The sequence below is a fragment of the Panulirus ornatus genome, chromosome 52 (genome assembly GCF_036320965.1).
Source record: "Panulirus ornatus isolate Po-2019 chromosome 52, ASM3632096v1, whole genome shotgun sequence".
In the NCBI taxonomy this organism is placed as follows: domain Eukaryota; kingdom Metazoa; phylum Arthropoda; class Malacostraca; order Decapoda; family Palinuridae; genus Panulirus; species Panulirus ornatus.
This window is the reverse complement of record NC_092275.1, coordinates 9,044,042-9,064,841: the sequence shown is the minus strand read 5'-3', so window position 1 is coordinate 9,064,841 and position 20,800 is coordinate 9,044,042. Positions and strand designations below refer to the sequence as shown.

Sequence of the window (20,800 nt, the reverse complement as noted above, 5' to 3'; positions counted from 1 at the left end):
AAATTCCACAAGACCACCACTGATGGTCAAATTCCACAAGGACACCACTGATGGGTCAAATTCCACAAGACCACCACTGATGGGTCAAATTCACAAGGACCACCACTGATGGGTCAAATTCACAAGGACCACCACTGATGGTCAAATTCCACAAGGACACCACTGATGGGTCAAATTCCACAAGGACACCACTGATGGGTCAAATTCCACAAGGACACCACTGATGGGTCAAATGCCACAAGGACCACCACCACTGCTGGGTCAGTTTCCTCGAGGATCGCCGCCAATGAGTCAATTTCCACAAGGACCACCACTGATGGGTCAAATTCCACAAGGACACCACTGATGGGTCAAATGCCACAAGGACCACCACTGATGGGTCAAATTCACAAGGACCACCACTGATGGGTCAAATTCCACAAGGACACCACTGATGGGTCAAATTCCACAAGGACACCACTGATGGGTCAAATTCACAAGGACCACCACTGATGGGTCAAATTCCACAAGGACACCACTGATGGGTCAAATTCCACAAGGACACCACTGATGGGTCAAATGCCACAAGGACCACCACTAATGGGTCAAATTCCACAAGACCACCACTGATGGTCAAATTCCACAAGACCACCACTGATGGTCAAATTCCACAAGGACACCACTGATGGGTCAAATGCCACAAGGACCACCACTGATGGGTCAAATTCCACAAGGACACCACTGATGGGTCAAATTCACAAGGACCACCACTGATGGTCAAATTCCACAAGGACACCACTGATGGGTCAAATTCCACAAGGACACCACTGATGGGTCAAATTCCACAAGGACCACCACCACTGCTGGGTCAGTTTCCTCGAGGATCGCCGCCAATGAGTCAATTTCCACAAGGACCACCACTGATGGTCAAATTCCACAAGACCACCACTGATGGGTCAAATTCCACAAGGACACCACTGATGGGTCAAATGCCACAAGGACCACCACTGATGGTCAAATTCCACAAGGACACCACTGATGGGTCAAATTCCACAAGACCACCACTGATGGTCAAATTCCACAAGACCACCACTGATGGGTCAAATTCCACAAGGACACCACTGATGGGTCAAATTCACAAGGACCACCACTGATGGGTCAAATTCCACAAGGACACCACTGATGGGTCAAATTCCACAAGACCACCACTGATGGGTCAAATTCACAAGGACCACCACTGATGGTCAAATTCCACAAGACCACCACTGATGGTCAAATTCCACAAGACCACCACTGATGGTCAAATTCCACAAGGACACCACTGATGGGTCAAATTCCACAAGGACCACCACTGATGGTCAAATTCCACAAGGACACCACTGATGGGTCAAATTCACAAGGACCACCACTGATGGTCAAATTCCACAAGGACACCACTGATGGGTCAAATTCACAAGGACCACCACTGATGGGTCAAATTCCACAAGGACCACCACTGATGGTCAAATTCCACAAGACCACCACTGATGGTCAAATTCCACAAGGACCACCACTGATGGTCAAATTCCACAAGACCACCACTGATGGTCAAATTCCACAAGACCACCACTGATGGGTCAAATGCCACAAGGACCACCACTGATGGGTCAAATGCCACAAGGACCACCACCACTGCTGGGTCAGTTTCCTCGAGGATCGCCGCCAATGAGTCAATTTCCACAAGGACCACCACTGATGGGTCAAATGCCACAAGGACCACCACTGATGGGTCAAATTCCACAAGACCACCACTGATGGTCAAATTCCACAAGACCACCACTGATGGTCAAATTCCACAAGACCACCACTGATGGTCAAATTCCACAAGACCACCACTGATGGTCAAATTCCACAAGACCACCACTGATGGTCAAATTCCACAAGACCACCACTGATGGGTCCAAGATCTACATTCGTACTTATGTAATGCGTGTTGTAATACGTTTTTAAGACTATTTTGATTCTTTTCTTTTTTTTGTTCGTGGTGGTTGTCAAGCAACCTTCAGAGCTAGCCACAGCTACAGGATGGTGTGGCATTTAAAGAAGTCGCATTCCTGGTACGTCTCTGTCTTGACGACATGACGCTGCTGCTGCTGTTGCTTCCAGATTTAGTGTATCAAAAAAAGTCTGAAACGAAGTTAAACCTCAGGGAATCTTGGACATTAGTCTATCCTCTTATATGCATAGTAATCTCGACCAAGTCGATAAATTGTATAAAGCTGTCGGACGACACCCTTGTGGGTCAAGTAATCTTTAATTTGCATGTACAGGACTGTCTTTAGACTGGTGTAAACGATATATACATATGTATATTGATGTGCGTCTTATTTATATATGATTTTACCACCGACGAAATAAATCTTTTATGAGTAAAGCTCTTGTGCATATCCTGTGGTAGGACTTGGCAGCTGCCTCTTCGGATTTCTTGAAGGATTCTCGGTAGCTTGGAAAATTATTGTGCGCCATCTGTAAATTTGGATGAGTCTTATCAACATTCTCATCCGGGGAAAGGTTCGAGATGGTTGATGATCGAATCTTGAGAGTGAATGGTGTAGATAACTTCCCTACAACCAATGACTGATTTATTGTAAAAGATCTTTGGTACTATAAAGAATTTAGCATTTTCGTGGGAAACCAGCATTATCTTATCTAGTTTCAGAAAAACTTAAACTGCATTAGAGGATTCCTGCACTAAAGAAATATTACACTTCATTTTTAAGATGAATATGCCGTAGCGAAAATATGTATAGCATAAAAGGTTACGAGATGGAAAAAAGGCAAAACTTTCATGTTCGTAAGCAAAAGGAAGTGAAGTAAAAGAATTTTCAACTTGCGAGATATGATCGAAGAATTGGACTTTGCATTGCACTCTAGGGTCTACAGACTACCAGTCTCGAACAATAGTTCTGCGGCACTCCACAGTGAACCTTTGCTGAATTGTCTGATGAAGGTCGAAGACTCGTTATTTCGCTCGGCATCAGAGCTTCGGAGACTTTGTGCGTCTTAGCTTTTCTTGTCCACGACTGTACAGAGCAGTGACGGCCACACCGGTGTCCACAGACTTTGTAATATAGGATGTTATGTAAAGACTCCAATTAGGAGTTTGTGGCTATTGCCAGTCAAGCCTATAGTGTCTGTATGATTAATAACTTGGCATGTACATCATCTTTTCCGTCTATATGTACATCCATGAGGACCTAATAGAGCAGTCATCGTGTGGAAATGCATACGAATGGCATGATAGGACAAAGCTAGGAGGATGATAACGTGGAAACCAACACTCCTCTCATCTTCTATGGTAAGTGACAATTATGTAGGAATGAGATATGAGCTGGAGATCATCAGTGTGGGCGATGTACAGTGTGCTGGTGGACGGAGGAGGTGTAGGAGGTGGTGGAGGGAGGGGATGTGGGAGTGTTGATGTGGAAGAGCTGGTGAAAGGATGGAGTGTAAAAGTGCAGATGGATGAAGGGGAAATGTGAATGCCGATGGAGGGATAAGTATCTGGGAACTGGTGGATATAGAATTACGAATATAATCTGTGAAAGCTCAAAGTTTACAGTTTGCTCAAAGTTTACAGTTTGCTCAAAAGTTTACAGTTTGCACAAAGCTTCCATAACGCGACCATTAGTTATGCAATATTGGAATAGAAAATGTTGAAACTCGTCTCTGAATAGTGATGAATAGGGCCACAAAACTGAGCAGTAAAGTCTTATTTAATGCATCTTCAATAGAATAGCCAGGACGAATATAAGAAAAGTTGTCAGAATTTTCCCTGTCAGTCATCTTTCCATATTGGAGAGAGGAAGATCTATTTAGAACTTGTAGAAGTTTTACTTTTAAATGGTTCTCACCTGACGCAAAGTCTAAGGGAAAAATAAAGCATTCGTACTTGTAACTTTTATAATACCTTAGAAAAATAAGGTACATGTAGGTAACAGATCCTTAGAATCTAAAGTAGTTCAAATGACTTATTAAGAACTAGTCATCGAAAATCACAACGACACTGTGAATCTTTGATGTCTTCCTCCATCACAAACACCTTCGACAGGACCTCTTGTTTGTTGTTATTTGAATTCGTTTGTTGCATTCCTGCGTTACTAACTCGACACGGGTAAGAAAACGAGAGGTCGGTTGTCTTAGTGCCCGATGGTCATCCATCTTAAGGGATGACGGTGATATCGACAGCTAAGGACTCGATGGAACACTCGTTGGTGCCTCGCCTGATCCTGAAGTAGCCGTCTTCACCCCAGTTGGCGCCCCATGAGTTCTTCACCGTCCAGAACTTCTCGCCGGTGTCGGTGTCCACACCATAACCCACCAACAGCACCGCGTGGTTCACCTCCTGGAAGTTAGTGCCACTCTTATGGTTTCCAGCAGAATACGAACAATACTCTCTTGTATGGGTCCAAGATCTACATTCGTTACGTTATGTAATGCGTGGTTGTAATACGTTTTTAAGAACTGATTTTGATTCTTTTTTTTTTTTTGTCGTGGTGGTTGTCAAGCAACTTTTTGTGATTCTTTTTTAAATGGTTAGCGATCAGAACAGATGGGAAATTAAGGCTTCCACGATGACATACTGGGGTTCACATAATGCAGAAATGATACCATCGAGGACTTCACTTCCCCTGATACTCATTTTCTATCACCTGAAGGCAATTCTGGCTGGAGGACATACCTGCTGGGATGGCGAAGACCTACCTGGTTGAGTCTTACCTCATCGAACTGTCCTCGTTGCATATCATTCGTGTCACTGGTATAGCATTTCTATGAAGCTACCTAAGTAACCTTATACTTACCAGTGACTGATGATATACTTAGAAGCTGTCTGTCAGCTGGAAATCAAAGTTGTACCTCGAAGGGGTTGAATTCGTTCTTCCAGCCGGTGTGGTGGTAGATTCCTCCGTCGTAGTTGGCGAAGTCGTCGTAGACCATGTAGGACACGGAGAGAGGACCATTCTGGACGAGAGCTTCGAGCATAAGTTCCTCGTTGCAGGCGCCATAGTGACCACCAACGTATGAGTAGTCGCTTACGTAGGTCCTCGGGCAGGTCATGTCCGTAACACAGGGGTCATCCTGTCACGAAGAGAGAGAGAGAGAGAGAGAGAGAGAGAGAGGCGTCAGCTTATTTTGATCTGACGATGCGTAGTTACGCAGTATCTTTGATCTACGAGAGGACGACAGAATGGAAGATAGAGAGATAACCTTTGATGCAGTGGAGGGGGTTGGGACACGCGCCACTTACGGTTTAAGGTCCCCCACCAAACTACTGTTACTCTTTTTGAACGGACATTCCATTTTCTAATGAATCTCCTTATTATATATGTGTATCTGAAATCATCTCAGATTTACTTACGCAGGCTCTTTACGTCAAATCATGGCTTACGTCTCTTGTCATTACTAACCAACATGTTCAAAGTCATGTAACAAAAACAATGCAAATTTTTAGGATAATCAATGATGCATTCTGCAGTGCAAACGAGGATCTAGACTAGAGGATTGAGATGCGATTTTTCGTAAAGAGAAACCAGAGAAGGAATCCCTACCTTCCCTGTGTATGTGTTGCACTCCTCGGCCACCATACCCTGGTCCTGGGCGTAGCGGCCAGCGATGAGGTAGTTGAAGCCTCCAATACAACCCTGGGACAACACTGAACACGATACCACATCCTGAGGGAGACGAGGCAAGTTATATGTTGAAAACACTGGGAAAAGAAAAGACTTTTCATCCACGAGAGACAAACTGAAAACGATTTTACTGATGCTTAGAAATTATTCTGAAGATGGCGAAAGTTCCAAAGTCTGTCGATCGTATGGTGATGGAGGATCAGACTGTTTGGCCAAGTTTTACAAGTGATTCAAGATGATCCTCGTCTCATTTCAACACCTATTTGTGTTGATATCTAAACCATGCAACAGTGGAGCTCAGGAAGTAAGACATAACATATAAGTCTGCAAACAGAACACTTTTTACTTTTTGAAATCATAGTCAAAGTGGTTCGAATTTCTTATTCATAAGCATTCAAAATCAAATATCCACTAACACGTTAGACGGCTTGACCTATAAGTAATAGGATTCAGAAACTATAAGATTCTTGGGTACTGAAGTTTCAGTCCTGAAGCATTATTACTGTCTTTATGTTGACCAATCACAGACCAGCGTTTCTCACCTGTGGAGAGAATATATCCTGACGCTGGTTGTGTGTGGCTATCCTGACGCGAGCCTCCAGCTGGCCAGTAGAGGCGAAGGTGTAGCAGGAGCCACAGCCACCCTGGTCTCTCACGGGGGCTACATAGTTCACACCGTTGACATTGCGCCAGTCGAAGTTTTCCGGGAGGAGAGAGACGCGCGCCCTCTGCTCAGAGGTGGTTGGGGCTGGCGAGGGAAGCGCAGGCAACACTGATCTTGAGCCTCCTGCACGTTGCATCATCTCGTATTGTGTGTATCTATCGTGTTGTGAAGATGATAATGTCGTCATATACTAACTCGTACCTCATGTTTACACACATTAAACAAATCTCCGAAGCACATTTTTGTGTAAACTTGTTTATTTTGTGATCATACGGAAAATCGAGAGAGAGAGAGAGAGAGAGAGAGAGAGAGAGAGAGAGAGAGAGAGAGAGAGAGAGAGAGAAAAAGACGTTGATTTGAGGATATTTTGACTCCTAGTGTTTCATGACTGACTTACGTACTTTTCATGCTCGGGGTATGACTTGGCAGTCCAAGAACTCTGGGCAGAATTGATCTTTTCGATCATCTTCAAGTCATTCTTATACTTCTTACGGAGTTTCAACGCTGAGGCTTTCGACGTCCTGGTATTACGAGGTGGAACCTGTTGATAAGGAAAAACAAGTAGTCGACTCACTATGCTGATCCCACAGCCTTATTTCTGGTATAAGACAAACCTGGTGTATTCTCCCTCACAATGAGTGCTTCATACCAGCATCCAGTGCCTTCTTGCCTGCTGGCGTTCACTGCATATCTCAAGTGTGAGTTCTGCTAATAATATTTTCTTCTGTTGCGTCAGAAAATTCGATTTAATCCTGAATCCCAAGATCAGAAGAGGAAACTATTATGTAAGGGGAATGTCAGGGATAACTGAGAGAACTTTCTTTGAAAGATGAATTTTGATGAAAAGGTATTCCTAAGTCTAGGTGGACTGAAGAACGGCTTGTTAGATGTGGTAAACATTGTTAGTAGTACTTGGGGGATGATGTTGAGTCCATATGAGATGCCCATGTAATCACTCTCCTAATAACTTGTCACACTTTAAGATCAACAGCTGCGTTGCACAGAATGAGGCATGAGGGTAGAAGAAAGGAATTATTCCAAATATCTTTATATATATATATATATATATATATATATATATATATATATATATATATATATATATATATATATATATATAATTATATATGTATATATATATACATCCCTGGGGATAGGGGATTAAGAATGCTTCCCACGTATTCCCTGCGTGTCGTAGAAGGCGACTAAAAGGGGAGGGAGCGGGAGGCTGGAAATCCTCCCCTCTCGTTTTTTTTTTTTAATTTTCCAAAAGAAGGAACAGAGGGGGGCCAGGTGAGGATATTCCACAAAGGCCCAGTCCTCTGTTCTTAACGCTACCTCGCTAACGCGGGAAATGGCGAATAGTTTAAAAAAAAAAGAATATATATATATATATATATATATATATATATATATATATATATATATATATATATATATATATTTTTTATTATTTTTTTATTATACTTTGTCGCTGTCTCCCGCGTTTGCGAGGTAGCGCAAGGAAACAGACGAAAGAAATGGCCCAACCCCCCCCCCCCCCCATACACATGTATATACATACGTCCACACACGCAAATATACATACCTACACAGCTTTCCATGGTTTAACCCAGACGCTTCACATGCCTTGCTTCAATCCACTGACAGCACGTCAACCCCGGTTTACCACATCGCTCCAATTCACTCTCTTCCTTGCCCTCCTTTCACCCTCCTGCATGTTCAGGCCCCGATCACACAAAATCTTTTTCACTCCATCTTTCCACATCCAATTTGGTCTCCCTCCTTCTCCTTATATTTATATATAAGGAGATTTGAATGCAAAGGTGAGTAATGTGGCAGTTGAGGGAATAATTGGTATGCATGGGGTGTTCAGTGTTGTAAATGGAAATGGTGAAGAGCTTGTAGATTTATGTGCTGAAAAAGGACTGATGATTGGGAATACCTGGTTTAAAAAGCGAGATATACATAAGTATACTTATGTAAGTAGGAGAGATGGCCAGAGAGCGTTATTGGATTACGTGTTAATTGACAGGCGTGCGAAAGAGAGACTTTTGGATGTTAATGTGCTGAGAGGTGCAACTGGAGGGATGTCTGATCATTATCTTGTGGAGGCTAAGGTGAAGATTAGTATGGGTTTTCAGAAAAGAGGAGTGAATGTTGGGGTGAAGAAGGTGGTGAGAGTAAGTGAGCTTGGGAAGGAGACCTGTGTGGGGAAGTACCAGGAGAGACTGTGTACAGAATGGAAAAAGGTGAGAACAATGGAAGTAAGGGGAGTGGGGGAGGAATGGGATGTATTTAGGGAATCAGTGATGGATTGCGCAAAAGATGCTTGTGGCATGAGAAGAGTGGGAGGTGGGCTGTTTAGAAAGGGTAGTGAGTGGTGGGATGAAAAAGTAAGAGTATTAGTGAAAGAGAAGAGAGAGGCATTTGGACGATTTTTGCAGGGAAAAAATGCAATTGAGTGGGAGAAGTATAAAAGAAAGAGACAGGAGGTCAAGAGAAAGGTGCAAGAGGTGAAAAAAAGGGCAAATGAGAGTTGGGGTGAGAGACTATCAGTAAATTTTAGGGAGAATAAAAAGATGTTCTGGAAGGAGGTAAATAAAGTGCGTAAGACAAGGGAGCAAATGGGAACTTCAGTGAAGGGCGTAAATGGGGAGGTGATAACAAGTAGTGGTGATGTGAGAAGGAGATGGAATGAGTATTTTGAAGGTTTGTTGAATGTGTCTGATGACAGAGTGGCAGATATAGGGTGTTTTGGTCGAGGTGGTGTGCAAAGTGAGAGGGTTAGGGAAAATGATTTGGTAAACAGAGAAGAGGTAGTAAAAGCTTTGCGGAAGATGAAAGCCGGCAAGGCAGCAGGATTGGATGGTATTGCAGTGGAATTTATTAAAAAAGGGGGTGACTGTATTGTTGATTGGTTGGTAAGGTTATTTAATGTATGTATGACTCATGGTGAGGTGCCTGAGGATTGGCGGAATGCGTGCATAGTGCCATTGTACAAAGGCAAAGGGGATAAGAGTGAGTGCTCAAATTACAGAGGTATAAGTTTGTTGAGTATTCCTGGTAAATTATATGGGAGGGTATTGATTGAGAGGGTGAAGGCATGTACAGAGCATCAGATTGGGGAAGAGCAGTGCGGTTTCAGAAGTGGTAGAGGATGTGTGGATCAGGTGTTTGCTTTGAAGAATGTATGTGAGAAATACTTAGAAAAGCAAATGGATTTGTATGTAGCATTTATGGATCTGGAGAAGGCATATGATAGGGTTGATAGAGATGCTCTGTGGAAGGTATTAAGAATATATGGTGTGGGAGGCAAGTTGTTAGAAGCAGTGAAAAGTTTTTATCGAGGATGTAAGGCATGTGTACGTGTAGGAAGAGAGGAAAGTGATTGGTTCTCAGTGAATGTAGGTTTGCGGCAGGGGTGTGTGATGTCTCCATGGTTGTTTAATTTGTTTATGGATGGGGTTGTTAGGGAGGTGAATGCAAGAGTCTTGGAAAGAGGGGCAAGTATGAAGTCTGTTGGGGATGAGAGAGCTTGGGAAGTGAGTCAGTTGTTGTTCGCTGATGATACAGCGCTGGTGGCTGATTCATGTGAGAAACTGCAGAAGCTGGTGACTGAGTTTGGTAAAGTGTGTGGAAGAAGAAAGTTAAGAGTAAATGTGAATAAGAGCAAGGTTATTAGGTACAGTAGGGTTGAGGGTCAAGTCAATTGGGAGGTGAGTTTGAATGGAGAAAAACTGGAGGAAGTGAAGTGTTTTAGATATCTGGGAGTGGATCTGTCAGCGGATGGAACCATGGAAGTGGAAGTGGATCATAGGGTGGGGGAGGGGGCGAAAATTTTGGGAGCCTTGAAAAATGTGTGGAAGTCGAGAACATTATCTCGGAAAGCAAAAATGGGTATGTTTGAAGGAATAGTGGTTCCAACAATGCTGTATGGTTGCGAGGCGTGGGCTATGGATAGAGTTGTGCGCAGGAGGATGGATGTGCTGGAAATGAGATGTTTGAGGACAATGTGTGGTGTGAGGTGGTTTGATCGAGTAAGTAACGTAAGGGTAAGAGAGATGTGTGGAAATAAAAAGAGCGTGGTTGAGAGAGCAGAAGAGGGTGTTTTGAAATGGTTTGGGCACATGGAGAGAATGAGTGAGGAAAGATTGACCAAGAGGATATATGTGTCGGAGGTGGAGGGAACGAGGAGAAGAGGGAGACCAAATTGGAGGTGGAAAGATGGAGTGAAAAAGATTTTGTGTGATCGGGGCCTGAACATGCAGGAGGGTGAAAGGAGGGCAAGGAATAGAGTGAATTGGAGCGATGTGGTATACAGGGGTTGACGTGCTGTCAGTGGATTGAAGCAAGGCATGTGAAGCGTCTGGGGTAAACCATGGAAAGCTGTGTAGGTATGTATATTTGCGTGTGTGGATGTGTGTATGTACATGTGTATGGGGGGGGGGGGGTTGGGCCATTTCTTTCGTCTGTTTCCTTGCGCTACCTCGCAAACGCGGGAGACAGCGACAAAGTATAAAAAAAAAAAAAAAAAAAAAAAAAAAAAAAATATATATATATATATATATATATATATATATATATATATATATATATATATATATATATATATATATATAAGATAGAAAGTACTCTTTGGGCAAGAAGTAATATGTAGATAACCTCTCAAGATTACATTATTGTGTTTTAATGTAATACTTCTCATGAAAGTTGGGTCTCTGGTTTAAGTGTGTCAGTTCACAAGGTCATACCATGTTGTTCTTCTGGGCACTGAAGCAGGACCAGTTCCTGACGGTCTTGTCACGTGACCAGCCGTTGAAGGTGCGGTCACAGTAGGAGGTCGAGGTGAGCCAGTCGCCCTCGTAGTAGGAGAAGGCGAAGTATGACCTCTCGTTGATGTTCACCTGTAATGACAAATCTAATTATCCCTTGACCGGAGTAAAGTAAGAAATGTAAATGCGCTTTTGGTATCGATTTTGATGACGAAAGTGCTTGATGTCTGCATGATACAGTGTCTCACCTCGAAGCCCTGGTTGTAGATCAAGGTCCAGGTGCCAGCGTTGCCCAGTTCGTCAGTAGCGGTGTTGGGGAAGCTGAGGGTGAGGGTCTTCGTGTGGACGACGGGGCCGAGTTCGTCACAGTTGATGGTGTTGTCACCTAAGCGTTCCGTCTCCAGGAAGGTCCAGGTGCCTCTGATGTCCTCGTAGAGGCAGTTGGCGGGCGTGTCCCCGAGAGACGACGCCGCCAAGCACAACAACAACACAACCCGTGCCTGGAAAACGAGTCGATGGCCCATAGTTCTCCTCAACAGTGACACCTCTGTAGCCGGAGGTTTCTACGAAGACCTTCAAGAGGTTCTTTCAGATGTTAGTGACCTGACCCTTTTCACATTATGCCAAGTATCATTTAATGGCCATTATGCTGACTGACGAATGGCATACCACTTGAATCTGAGATACGAGCTGAAGGCACACCTCCATACATAAATCTGCCTTCAAGATATGTTACATCAGTGATACCTAACAATATACATCCACGATCTTTTCTTTCCTCAAATAACGTGAAATACAAGAGAAACATACGACACGAAGGTGAGGCCAACAGAGACCAGTGAAGTAAACTCACCAGCATAGTGTCAAGCAGTGACTGGTGGAGGCGCATTACTCTCTCATAAAAGCTTGATACATCTGTACCAGCGTCACTCGACCTTCCCATTATCTCAAGCGTGTGAGCCCACCAACTGGCCCAGGGAACGGGAAATCCTTTGTCCTAAAATTCTTGTTTGTTTAGCTTGGTGATAATGACTCACTAGCCATCGACACTTAAAGTTTAACGAAAGTTATAGTTTGATTATTTGAAAGTATCACTGAAATTGTCAGTATTATGCTGCATTAGTAAATCATTTACGGAAAATGTAACTTAGGTTAATTCTATTCCTTTCGGTTATCAAGATGGACTACATCATTGTATGTACAAAGAATAATGGGGAAAAAGTAGACATGAAGTCAATTAAAGTTTTGCATCAGTTAAGGACATCTCGAAAGGAAAGTAAAACTTATAAACGAAGAAAGAAAGGCGATAGTAGCCTTATTACCATGCACACTACAAGTCACACAAAACATGGTGAAGTGGTTAGCGTTGCTCATATTGACGTACTCACGAGCCGCCCGATGTTGAGCCAATATAGGTTCGAATCCTGGTCACGGCAATCTGGCAGCAATTAAGCCAGCTGATCATCATTAATGGATGATCATCCTCAATGGAGAAAAACTGGAGGAAGTAAAATGTTTTAGATATCTGGGGGTGGATTTGGCAGCGGATGGAACCATGAATGCGTAAGTGAGTCACGGGGTGTGAGAGGGGGCGAAGGTTCTTGGAGCGTTGAAGAATGTGTGGAAGTCGAGAACATTATCTCGGAAAGCAAAAATGGGTATGTTTGAAGGAATAATGGTTCCAACAATGTTATGGTTGCGAGGCGTGGGCTATGGATAGAGTTGTGCGCATGAGGGTGGATGTGCTGGAAATGAGATGTTTGAGAACAATATGTGGTGTGAGTGGTTTGATCGAGTAAGTAATGAAAGGGTGAGAGAGATGTGTGGTGATAAAAAGAGTGTTGTTGAGAGAGCAGAAGAGGGTGTATTGAAATGGTTTGGTCACATGGCGAGAATGAGTGAGGAAAGATTGACAAAGAGGATATATGTGTCAGAGGTGGAGGGAACGAGGAGAAGTGGGAGACCGAATTGGAGGTGGAAGGCTGGAGTGAAAAAATTTTTGAGCGATTGGGACCTGAACAAACAGGAGGGTGAAAGGCGTGCAAGGAATAGTGTGAAGTGGAACTACGTGGTATACCGGGGTCGTCGTGCTGTCAATGGATTGAACCAGGGCCTGGATGTGGAAAGGGAGCTGTGCTTTCGGTGCATTATACATGACAGCTAGAGACTGAGTGTGAACGAATGTGGCCTTTGTTGTCTTTTCCTAGCGCTACTTCGCGCGCACGCGGGGAAGGGGGTGCCATTTCATGTGTGGCGGGGAGGCGGCGGGAATGGGTGAAGGCACCAAGTATGAATATGTACATTTGTATATATGTATATGTCTGTGTATGATTATGTATGTATAGGTTGAAATGTGTAAGTATGTATATGTGCATGTGAGGGCATTTATGTATATAAATGTGTATGTGGGTGGGTTGGGCCATTCTTTCGTCCGTTTCCTTGCGCTACCTCGCTAACGCGGAAAACAGCGACAAAGTATGATAAAGTTCTAAGTATGTGATCATACAAGTGAGTGTGTAGCCCCGAAAGCCAAAACAGATCCACGTCACTCCGATCATGACGGTTAAAACTACACATCAGAGAGTCTCATAGAGACAGTATAATGTGTGTTAGTACAGCGATGCTAGGTCGTTCACCCTTGGCTGTGAGATTGTATAATTCAGAGATACGAAAGGATGAAGTACCTTGTATAATGTCAGACCGGCCGACTTCTGCAGCGCCTCATACCATATCGTCTGTGTGGGTGTACTGTCCTACTTCTGCAGACTGATACGTCGCTAATGAAAAGTTAACTTTGGCTAGCGCGTATCCTAACGAGGACAGCCTCGTCGAAGAACTTGTCACTCCTAAAGGAGTCTGCACTTCCCTGCTACTGCATATAACGCAGCATTTAGAAAGGTCATGGATAACACCAGGATTCTGTATGGAAACTGGTCCTTACATTATTGTAGATAAATACATAAGTATTGCCTATAGCTACGTATGGCTGGATTTCCATTATATCTATATATATATATATATATATATATATATATATATATATATATATATATATATATATAAACAGGTGGTGGTTGAATTCTCGCACCATTTTGTTCACTAGAGCTACTGTTGGCTAAAGTCTAGTATTTTGCATTTCAGCGTTACAGATGCTGAAATTTCGGTTTTTCTCCATTCATTGTCAAAGTTAGCTGAAGTCTTGTTTTTCTTGTATTTGAAGCTTCAAAGCCGGTGTTGTTTAGTCTCGCACTTCATCATTCAGAGATACAAGTGTCTATTTCGTAATTTGTCATCTGGAGTTAAAGTTAGTTGATGATACATCATACATTATTCATAGCTACGATTGACTGAAGTCTCTTCATCATTATGGTTGTCTGGAGCGCCTGAAGTTTTAGCAGCGGTCATATATACATGAAATCCAGTACAGAATCACTCGGTATGACGGGCGTCTGAACCCTGTAATTCAGCTTTATACATCATTTGGCCTGAGGTGGCCTGTGTCCCGCACTTACCTCTACCACAGACCGCTACATATGGGAGAACACATAATAAAAGCATATACGAGAAACTAATTAACAAGTGAAAGTATAAGTAAAATCACTCTGATTATCATGCTGTAGCATGTAAAGTTAAGGATTTTGATACGATGTTATGTGTACCTAAATACCTTTTCTCTGTACAATGATTCTACATGTATGTAATTTGACGGTGATATTGCATCCCGATCGAAAGTTCCTGTAGGCTCATTTAGCTGTCACTATTCTTCTACTAAACACCACTGCTCTATATAGACGATTTAGAGCACAGCATCTTGTAGAGCAAATCTTCAAGTCATTTGAGTCTTACTAATAAGCCATCCACTTTTCATTTAGAATTACGAGAGACTAACATTTGGCCTCGTTTTCACTGCTTCAGTGATAAGTATACGTTAAGGGAGATAATGTCACTGCTCAAGGCTTGGGAGTCCCAGGAAGACATATCTTCGCTGCCGATAAGCCGATAAGGAAAGGTAAGTGCGTGTGAATATGCTGCGAGAATGGGGACTTCACAGCCCAACAGCTGTGTGGTGGAAAGTGTTTATATACGTGGCGTCAAGACATCTATCCACGATCTCCCACAACCATGTTGGTAAGTGGTATACGAAGAGATTCCTGAGACTACATTTTAAGGTTTTGATGTGAGGAATTACGAGAAAAGTAATGGGAATCTCACGGAGTATCAAGGAATTTTCTTGCCAGTTGAGGGGTTCTGATGTTGCTATCCTGTATCGTCAGCATATGATGAGATATTGATATCTCTAACAGGCAATAAGATAAAAAGCAGTATCGTGAGGAAAGAAAAACACAGATTCTGCTTCCTAAGTCTTAGAGTAGATAAGAATTCATATATCTGGATTGCCCAACAAACGCCATATGTAGCTTGATAAGCATAGAATGATGTGTATATTTCTAGATTTGACTTTTTTGGGGGAGGTTGTTAACATACAGCAAAAATATTTCAACTTCCAGAGACAGATTACGTTGTTGTTGTGCTTGGCGGCATCGTCTCTCGGGGACACGCCCGCCAACTGCCTCTACGAGGACATCAGAGGCACCTGGACCTTCCTGGAGACGGAACGCTTAGGTGACAACACCATCAACTGTGACGAGCTCGGCCCCGTCGTCCACACGAAGACCCTCACCCTCAGCTTCCCCAACACCGCTACTGACGAACTGGGCAACGCTGGCACATGGACCTTGATCTACAACCAGGGCTTCGAGGTGAGACACTGTATCATGCAGACATCAAGCACTTTCGTCATCAAAATCGATACCAAAAGCGCATTTACATTTCTTACTTTACTCCGGTCAAGGGATAATTAGATTTGTCATTACAGGTGAACATCAACGAGAGGTCATACTTCGCCTTCTCCTACTACGAGGGCGACTGGCTCTCCTCGACCTCCTACTGTGACCGCACCTTCAACGGCTGGTCACGTGACAAGACCGTCAGGAACTGGTCCTGCTTCAGTGCCCAGAAGAACAACATGGTATGCTTGACGTTCATGTCGTGTATATATGTACAATAATATGAATTGGTCCGCCATTTATACGAATGTTTTTACATGGAATGTGACCAATGCTTCTCTTGCTGTTATTTAGACGACTCCACGTGTGACTCATAAACTGAGAGAGACCCTTCCGAAAAGACCCTTCAAAAACGACCACAAGATGATCGACGAGATCAACTCTTCCCAGAGTTCCTGGAGAGCCAAGGCCTACCCTCAGCACGAAAGGTGAGTCTTGCAACTTAGGAGGGAAGCTGAAGTTCCCAGGTCAGGTAAGACAATGTGTACTGCGAACATAGGAAGTCATTTTCCTAACTCGGGCAAAAGAAGTCTTACTGTAAGGTTGAGAGGCGAAATTCTTGGGTCCAGCAGAACAGAATCAACTTTCAGGATAAGAAGTCAGGTTGCTAGCTTACACATGACAAAGCCTTCTCCAAAAAAGAGAGATGAGAGAGGTGAAGGACAATACTCAAACATACCATCTGATCTAGATTGATGTAGTTCCCTAACTGTCTATTTATTTCCGTTGTTTCTTCTTGCTCTGAGTAACGTATTCTTGTACAGTTATCTGAAACGTTCAGAAAATCCTAAGCCCCGTAATCAATATCAGAGGGATAAGAAAAGAACATTAAGATAGAATTATCTATTGTTACAACGCTGACAATAACAGTTTACTACTGTAAACAGAACTTTAAAATCACTCGTGTCAAGAAATATCCTGTGGACTAGATTCTGTTACAAAACATTGATCGACTGCACAGGTACACCATGGAAGAGATGCAGAAGCGAGCTGGGAGCCCTGGGTCTACTCTACTCTCTCCACCAAAACCCAAACCAGCCACTCAGGAGGAGAAGGCTCGTGTTGTCTCCCTGCCTAAAAACTTCGACTGGCGTGACGTGGAGGGCGTGAACTACGTGTCAGACGTGAGGGACCAGGGGAAATGCGGTTCCTGTTACACCTTTGCCTCAGCGGGCATGATGGAATCCAGACTGAGGATCGTCACCCACAACCAGCGACAAGATGTCTTCTCCACTCAGGTGAGTGACTGTCTAAATCAAGGGCCCTTAGACTGGGAGGTGCTGACGGCTGAGGAAACAAGAAATTAGAGTACGAATTCGCCATCGTAAGCTGGTTAGGTTAGGTATCCGTTGACTGAAGGTGATGGGCCACTCAGTAGAAGTTACAGTCAGGTGAAAGACCGTCCAGGTGAAGCCTGGAACAATTCTGACTAACAGTCATGTAATTAGTTTTTCTGATATCCTACTCAGCCAGAAGGCAGATATATCCTCGTCAGTCCTGGGCCTCACGCAGGGGGTCACATCGCTGCCTGCTGTAGGATGGACATTACCTCACAACATAGACTGGGATACTTGGTTGGCATTCACAGATTAGGCCTGGGTTATGTCCATCACCTCTGCGCTTGAGTGTAAGGGTAACCTCAGCTAAGAACGAGACTCTTTGGCTTAACGAAGTGACCACACCTGAGAGTGTAGCTTGTAGAGGTAAAGTACGTGATAAAGTTTAATGTTAGTCCAGTATTTTGATTCTGGAAATACTGGACTTCTCTCACACCCTATTTGCAAAAGCTTTCAGTATATCGTGAAAACTGTGAGTCAAAATGCATGTAACTTTGTCATTTTCTTCATATTTTTGTTCTAAGTAAATGTATCTACAACTCATAATCACACTTTATATTTAGCATTTTCTTATACAAGTTAATTAACTTGTGGTAAATTCCACCGATGACAAAATTCATCAGATCTTTGGAAATAAGGTATAGATTCTTTACTACAGGTAAAACAATTTAGCAACACAGTATTACTCTTTATTTTTCGAGCAATTCCCTGCAGGTCAAAGATTATTTAGGAATTTCTCCATCTAGTTGGCCCCTGAGGTTTACTATCATGTCCCAGTGTTACTGAGACTCACTTGCTAGTTATCTGAAGAGCTTCATCGTTACCTCTCCCTCAGGATGTGGTGTCGTGTTCAATGTTGTCCCAGGGTTGTATTGGAGGCTTCATCTACCTCATCGCTGGCCGCTACGCCCAGGACCAGGGTATGGTGGCCGAGGAGTGCAACCCTTATGTTGGCCAGGTGAGGAAGCCTGTAATACAAGGGTCAGGAACACTACAGTACCTTGGTTGAGGAACTACAGTACCCAGGTGAGGAACTACAGTACCCAGGTGAGGAACTACAGTACCCAGGTGAGGTATTACAATACTCAGGTGAGGAACTACAGTACCCAGTTGAGGTATTACAGTACCCAGGTGAGGAGCTACAGTACCCAGGTGAGGAACTACAGTATCAGGGTGAGGAACTACAGTACCCAGGTAAGGAACTACAGTACCCAGGTGAGGAACTACAGTACCCAGGTGAGGAGCTACAGTACCCAGGTGAGGAACTACAGTATCGGGATGAGGAACTACAGTACCCAGGTGAGGAACTACAGTACCCAGGTGAGGAACTACAGTACCCAGGTGAGGAGCTACAGTACCCAGGTGAGGAACTACAGTATCGAGATGAGGAACTACAGTACCCAGGTGAGGAGCTACAGTATCGGGATGAGGAACTACAGTACCCAGGTGAGGAGCTACAGTACCCTGATGGGAAACACGAGTGTCATAAGACCTATTGCGTTACCTCGATGAGAACTGCTACTATATAAAGTAACACTACATTACTGTATTTTTCAGGTGAACTACACTGTCTGGCATCGAACATTATATTAGAGAAACAATAAAGCGTTGTATATTCTGTACATGTTAGAAGCTTTCCTACACCCACATGAGACACACTGCACCCCATAAATGAGAAACATTACACAGACAAATGACAGACTCCATAATAGTCTGGTGTGAAACATCGGAAAAAATACAGATTAACAAAGGATGACAAGAACATGCCGGAACTGGCTTGAGCAACCTCCAAATTCTGGTATTCCATCGTGAGACGTGGGACTATAATGTCCCTCTCCATACTTCTAGGACGAGTCTTGTGACACAGACATGAGCTGCGCACGCACCTACGTCAGCGAGTACCATTACCTGGGAGGCTACTTCGGTGCTTGTAACGAGGAGAGCATGCTACAAGCCCTGGTCGAACATGGCCCCATAGCTGTGGCCTACTTTGTCTACGATGATTTCTACAACTACGAGGGTGGAGTCTACCACCACACAGGCCTCAAGAACGAGTTCAACCCTCTGGAGGTAAGTGACATCGCTTCATGAACGCGTTATAAGTGGCAGAGTCTGAGGCCAGGTATGCATGTGATTACTGCTTTTAATAATTTGTGATACTGTGTGTTACGGGGAGAGTTGTACACTTGTGTTGACCTATCTCTTAACTCTGTATGTACGTACCATGCCTTTTCTCATGTGTGTGTGTATGCACACACGCACACACACCCACACCCAAGCCTAAGTCAGGTGCCCATTTATCGACCAGCCCTGAGGAGGATGAACACCTGGGTTGGTTGTAGGCTGACTGTCACTCTCAGGATCCGAACCCATGCGGGTCCAACCCCGTACTGGCCCGTGGACTTATGATCAGTAATGCTAGCCACTACACCCCAGTACACCCTATGCCATAGTCTTTTAAAACGAAATCTCTTTGTCCTTCAGTCACTATGTAGCATCAGCTTCTGTTTTATATAGATTCGATTTTACTTTGTTTTCAAACACCCTTGTGCTGGTACTTCAGAAAATAGGTTCCCCTGTTCTTATCCCCGAACATATACAATTCGTGGAGGTAAATTTGTTACCAGTGGCTTCACTGATACAAACAACTCCTACAGACCAATTCTCTGCTTCTGTTACTCATCTCCATCCTCACTCCTCTCTCTCTCCAGGCGATGAACCACGCGGTGCTGTTGGTGGGTTATGGTGTGGACGCCAACACCGGCGAGAAGTTCTGGACGGTGAAGAACTCATGGGGCGCCGACTGGGGTGAGGAGGGCTACTTCAGGATCAGGCGAGGCACCAACGAGTGTTCCATCGAGAGCGCCGCCTTCGAGTCCACAGTCATCCCCTAGGGCGCTGACTGCGTCCAGACGGGAAGCAAGACATGAGACTTGTTTGTTATGTGTTACCAAATAAGTTACGTGATTCCGTATGAATTAGTTTATTTTCGTCCTCATTTCGTTCGCCACATTATTGATATTGATGAATTACAGAACGGAAAATCTCCCCTTATGTTTCAGAGTCAGAGAAGATAAAGGAAACTGAATTCTGGAGAACTTTACCGTATACACACACACACACACACACACCCACACACACACACATCAAGAGCTGGGTAGATAACGCGGGCCCTGAACGTAGTCAAATCATGAACCACAAGCAAAAAGTTATACGTCCAAGACCTTGCCATTGACAGTGATGATGATAACGTGACCTAGACATTGCTTTCCTCTTCGTCGACGAACTAATCCGCACGTCTGCTGTTTCCCTGCATCAACCAGTCTGTCCACACATTACGAACCTTCTCATATCTTTCACATCCTCACTATCTCCCCCAGTTTATTGTATTAGTACGAACTCTCTGTATCTGTACAAAGATTGTCCGGGGCAGAGAGTGTTTCCGTCTCCATATTTCTGAACATTCACTAACTTCCTTATGTTTTTTTTAATCAAAATAATTCGTTGTTTCCTGTTTGTCTCTGCAGTA

General features: G+C 43.8%; 2 protein-coding genes across 3 annotated transcripts; one reads left to right on the top strand and one right to left on the bottom strand.

Annotated features, from left to right (window-relative positions):
• Positions 1 to 3,907: 3,907 nt before the first annotated feature.
• LOC139765050 (dipeptidyl peptidase 1-like) lies at positions 3,908 to 12,076 on the bottom strand. Of its 2 annotated transcripts, none has more exons than XM_071692133.1 (8): positions 11,941 to 12,076; positions 11,336 to 11,587; positions 11,067 to 11,219; positions 6,714 to 6,853; positions 6,191 to 6,467; positions 5,568 to 5,690; positions 4,876 to 5,097; positions 3,908 to 4,363 (listed from the first exon to the last, which is right to left on the bottom strand). In XM_071692133.1, exons 1-8 carry the CDS (start codon positions 12,028 to 12,030, stop codon positions 4,181 to 4,183), a joined length of 1,440 nt encoding a protein of 479 aa, XP_071548234.1. In that variant the 5' UTR covers positions 12,031 to 12,076; the 3' UTR covers positions 3,908 to 4,180. The 2 variants fall into 2 exon arrangements, with proteins under 2 accessions (XP_071548234.1, XP_071548235.1); XM_071692134.1 differs by lacking the exon at positions 11,941 to 12,076 and adding an exon at positions 11,757 to 11,810.
• A 3,046-nt stretch (positions 12,077 to 15,122) lies between these two features.
• On the top strand, positions 15,123 to 20,243 carry LOC139765049 (dipeptidyl peptidase 1-like). Its single transcript, XM_071692132.1, has 8 exons — positions 15,123 to 15,215; positions 15,596 to 15,847; positions 15,964 to 16,116; positions 16,229 to 16,362; positions 16,896 to 17,172; positions 18,107 to 18,229; positions 19,120 to 19,341; positions 19,983 to 20,243. Exons 1-8 carry the CDS (start codon positions 15,210 to 15,212, stop codon positions 20,163 to 20,165), a joined length of 1,350 nt encoding a protein of 449 aa, XP_071548233.1. The 5' UTR covers positions 15,123 to 15,209; the 3' UTR covers positions 20,166 to 20,243.
• Positions 20,244 to 20,800: the final 557 nt, after the last annotated feature.

Bases quoted from the DNA above. Each gene is read 5' to 3' on its own strand.
- LOC139765050 (XM_071692133.1), bottom strand. From the start codon at position 12,030: ATGGGAAGGTCGAGTGACGCTGGTACAGATGTATCAAGCTTTTATGAG. The intron at 11,588-11,940 runs GTGAGTTTACTT...CTCGTTTTCCAG, and splicing joins CACTGCTTGACACTATGCTG to GCACGGGTTGTGTTGTTGTT. The intron at 6,468-6,713 runs GTACGTAAGTCA...ACAACACGATAG, and splicing joins TCATACCCCGAGCATGAAAA to ATACACACAATACGAGATGA.
- LOC139765049 (XM_071692132.1), top strand. The intron at 17,173-18,106 runs GTGAGTGACTGT...CCTCTCCCTCAG, and splicing joins AAGATGTCTTCTCCACTCAG to GATGTGGTGTCGTGTTCAAT. The intron at 19,342-19,982 runs GTAAGTGACATC...CTCTCTCTCCAG, and splicing joins ACGAGTTCAACCCTCTGGAG to GCGATGAACCACGCGGTGCT.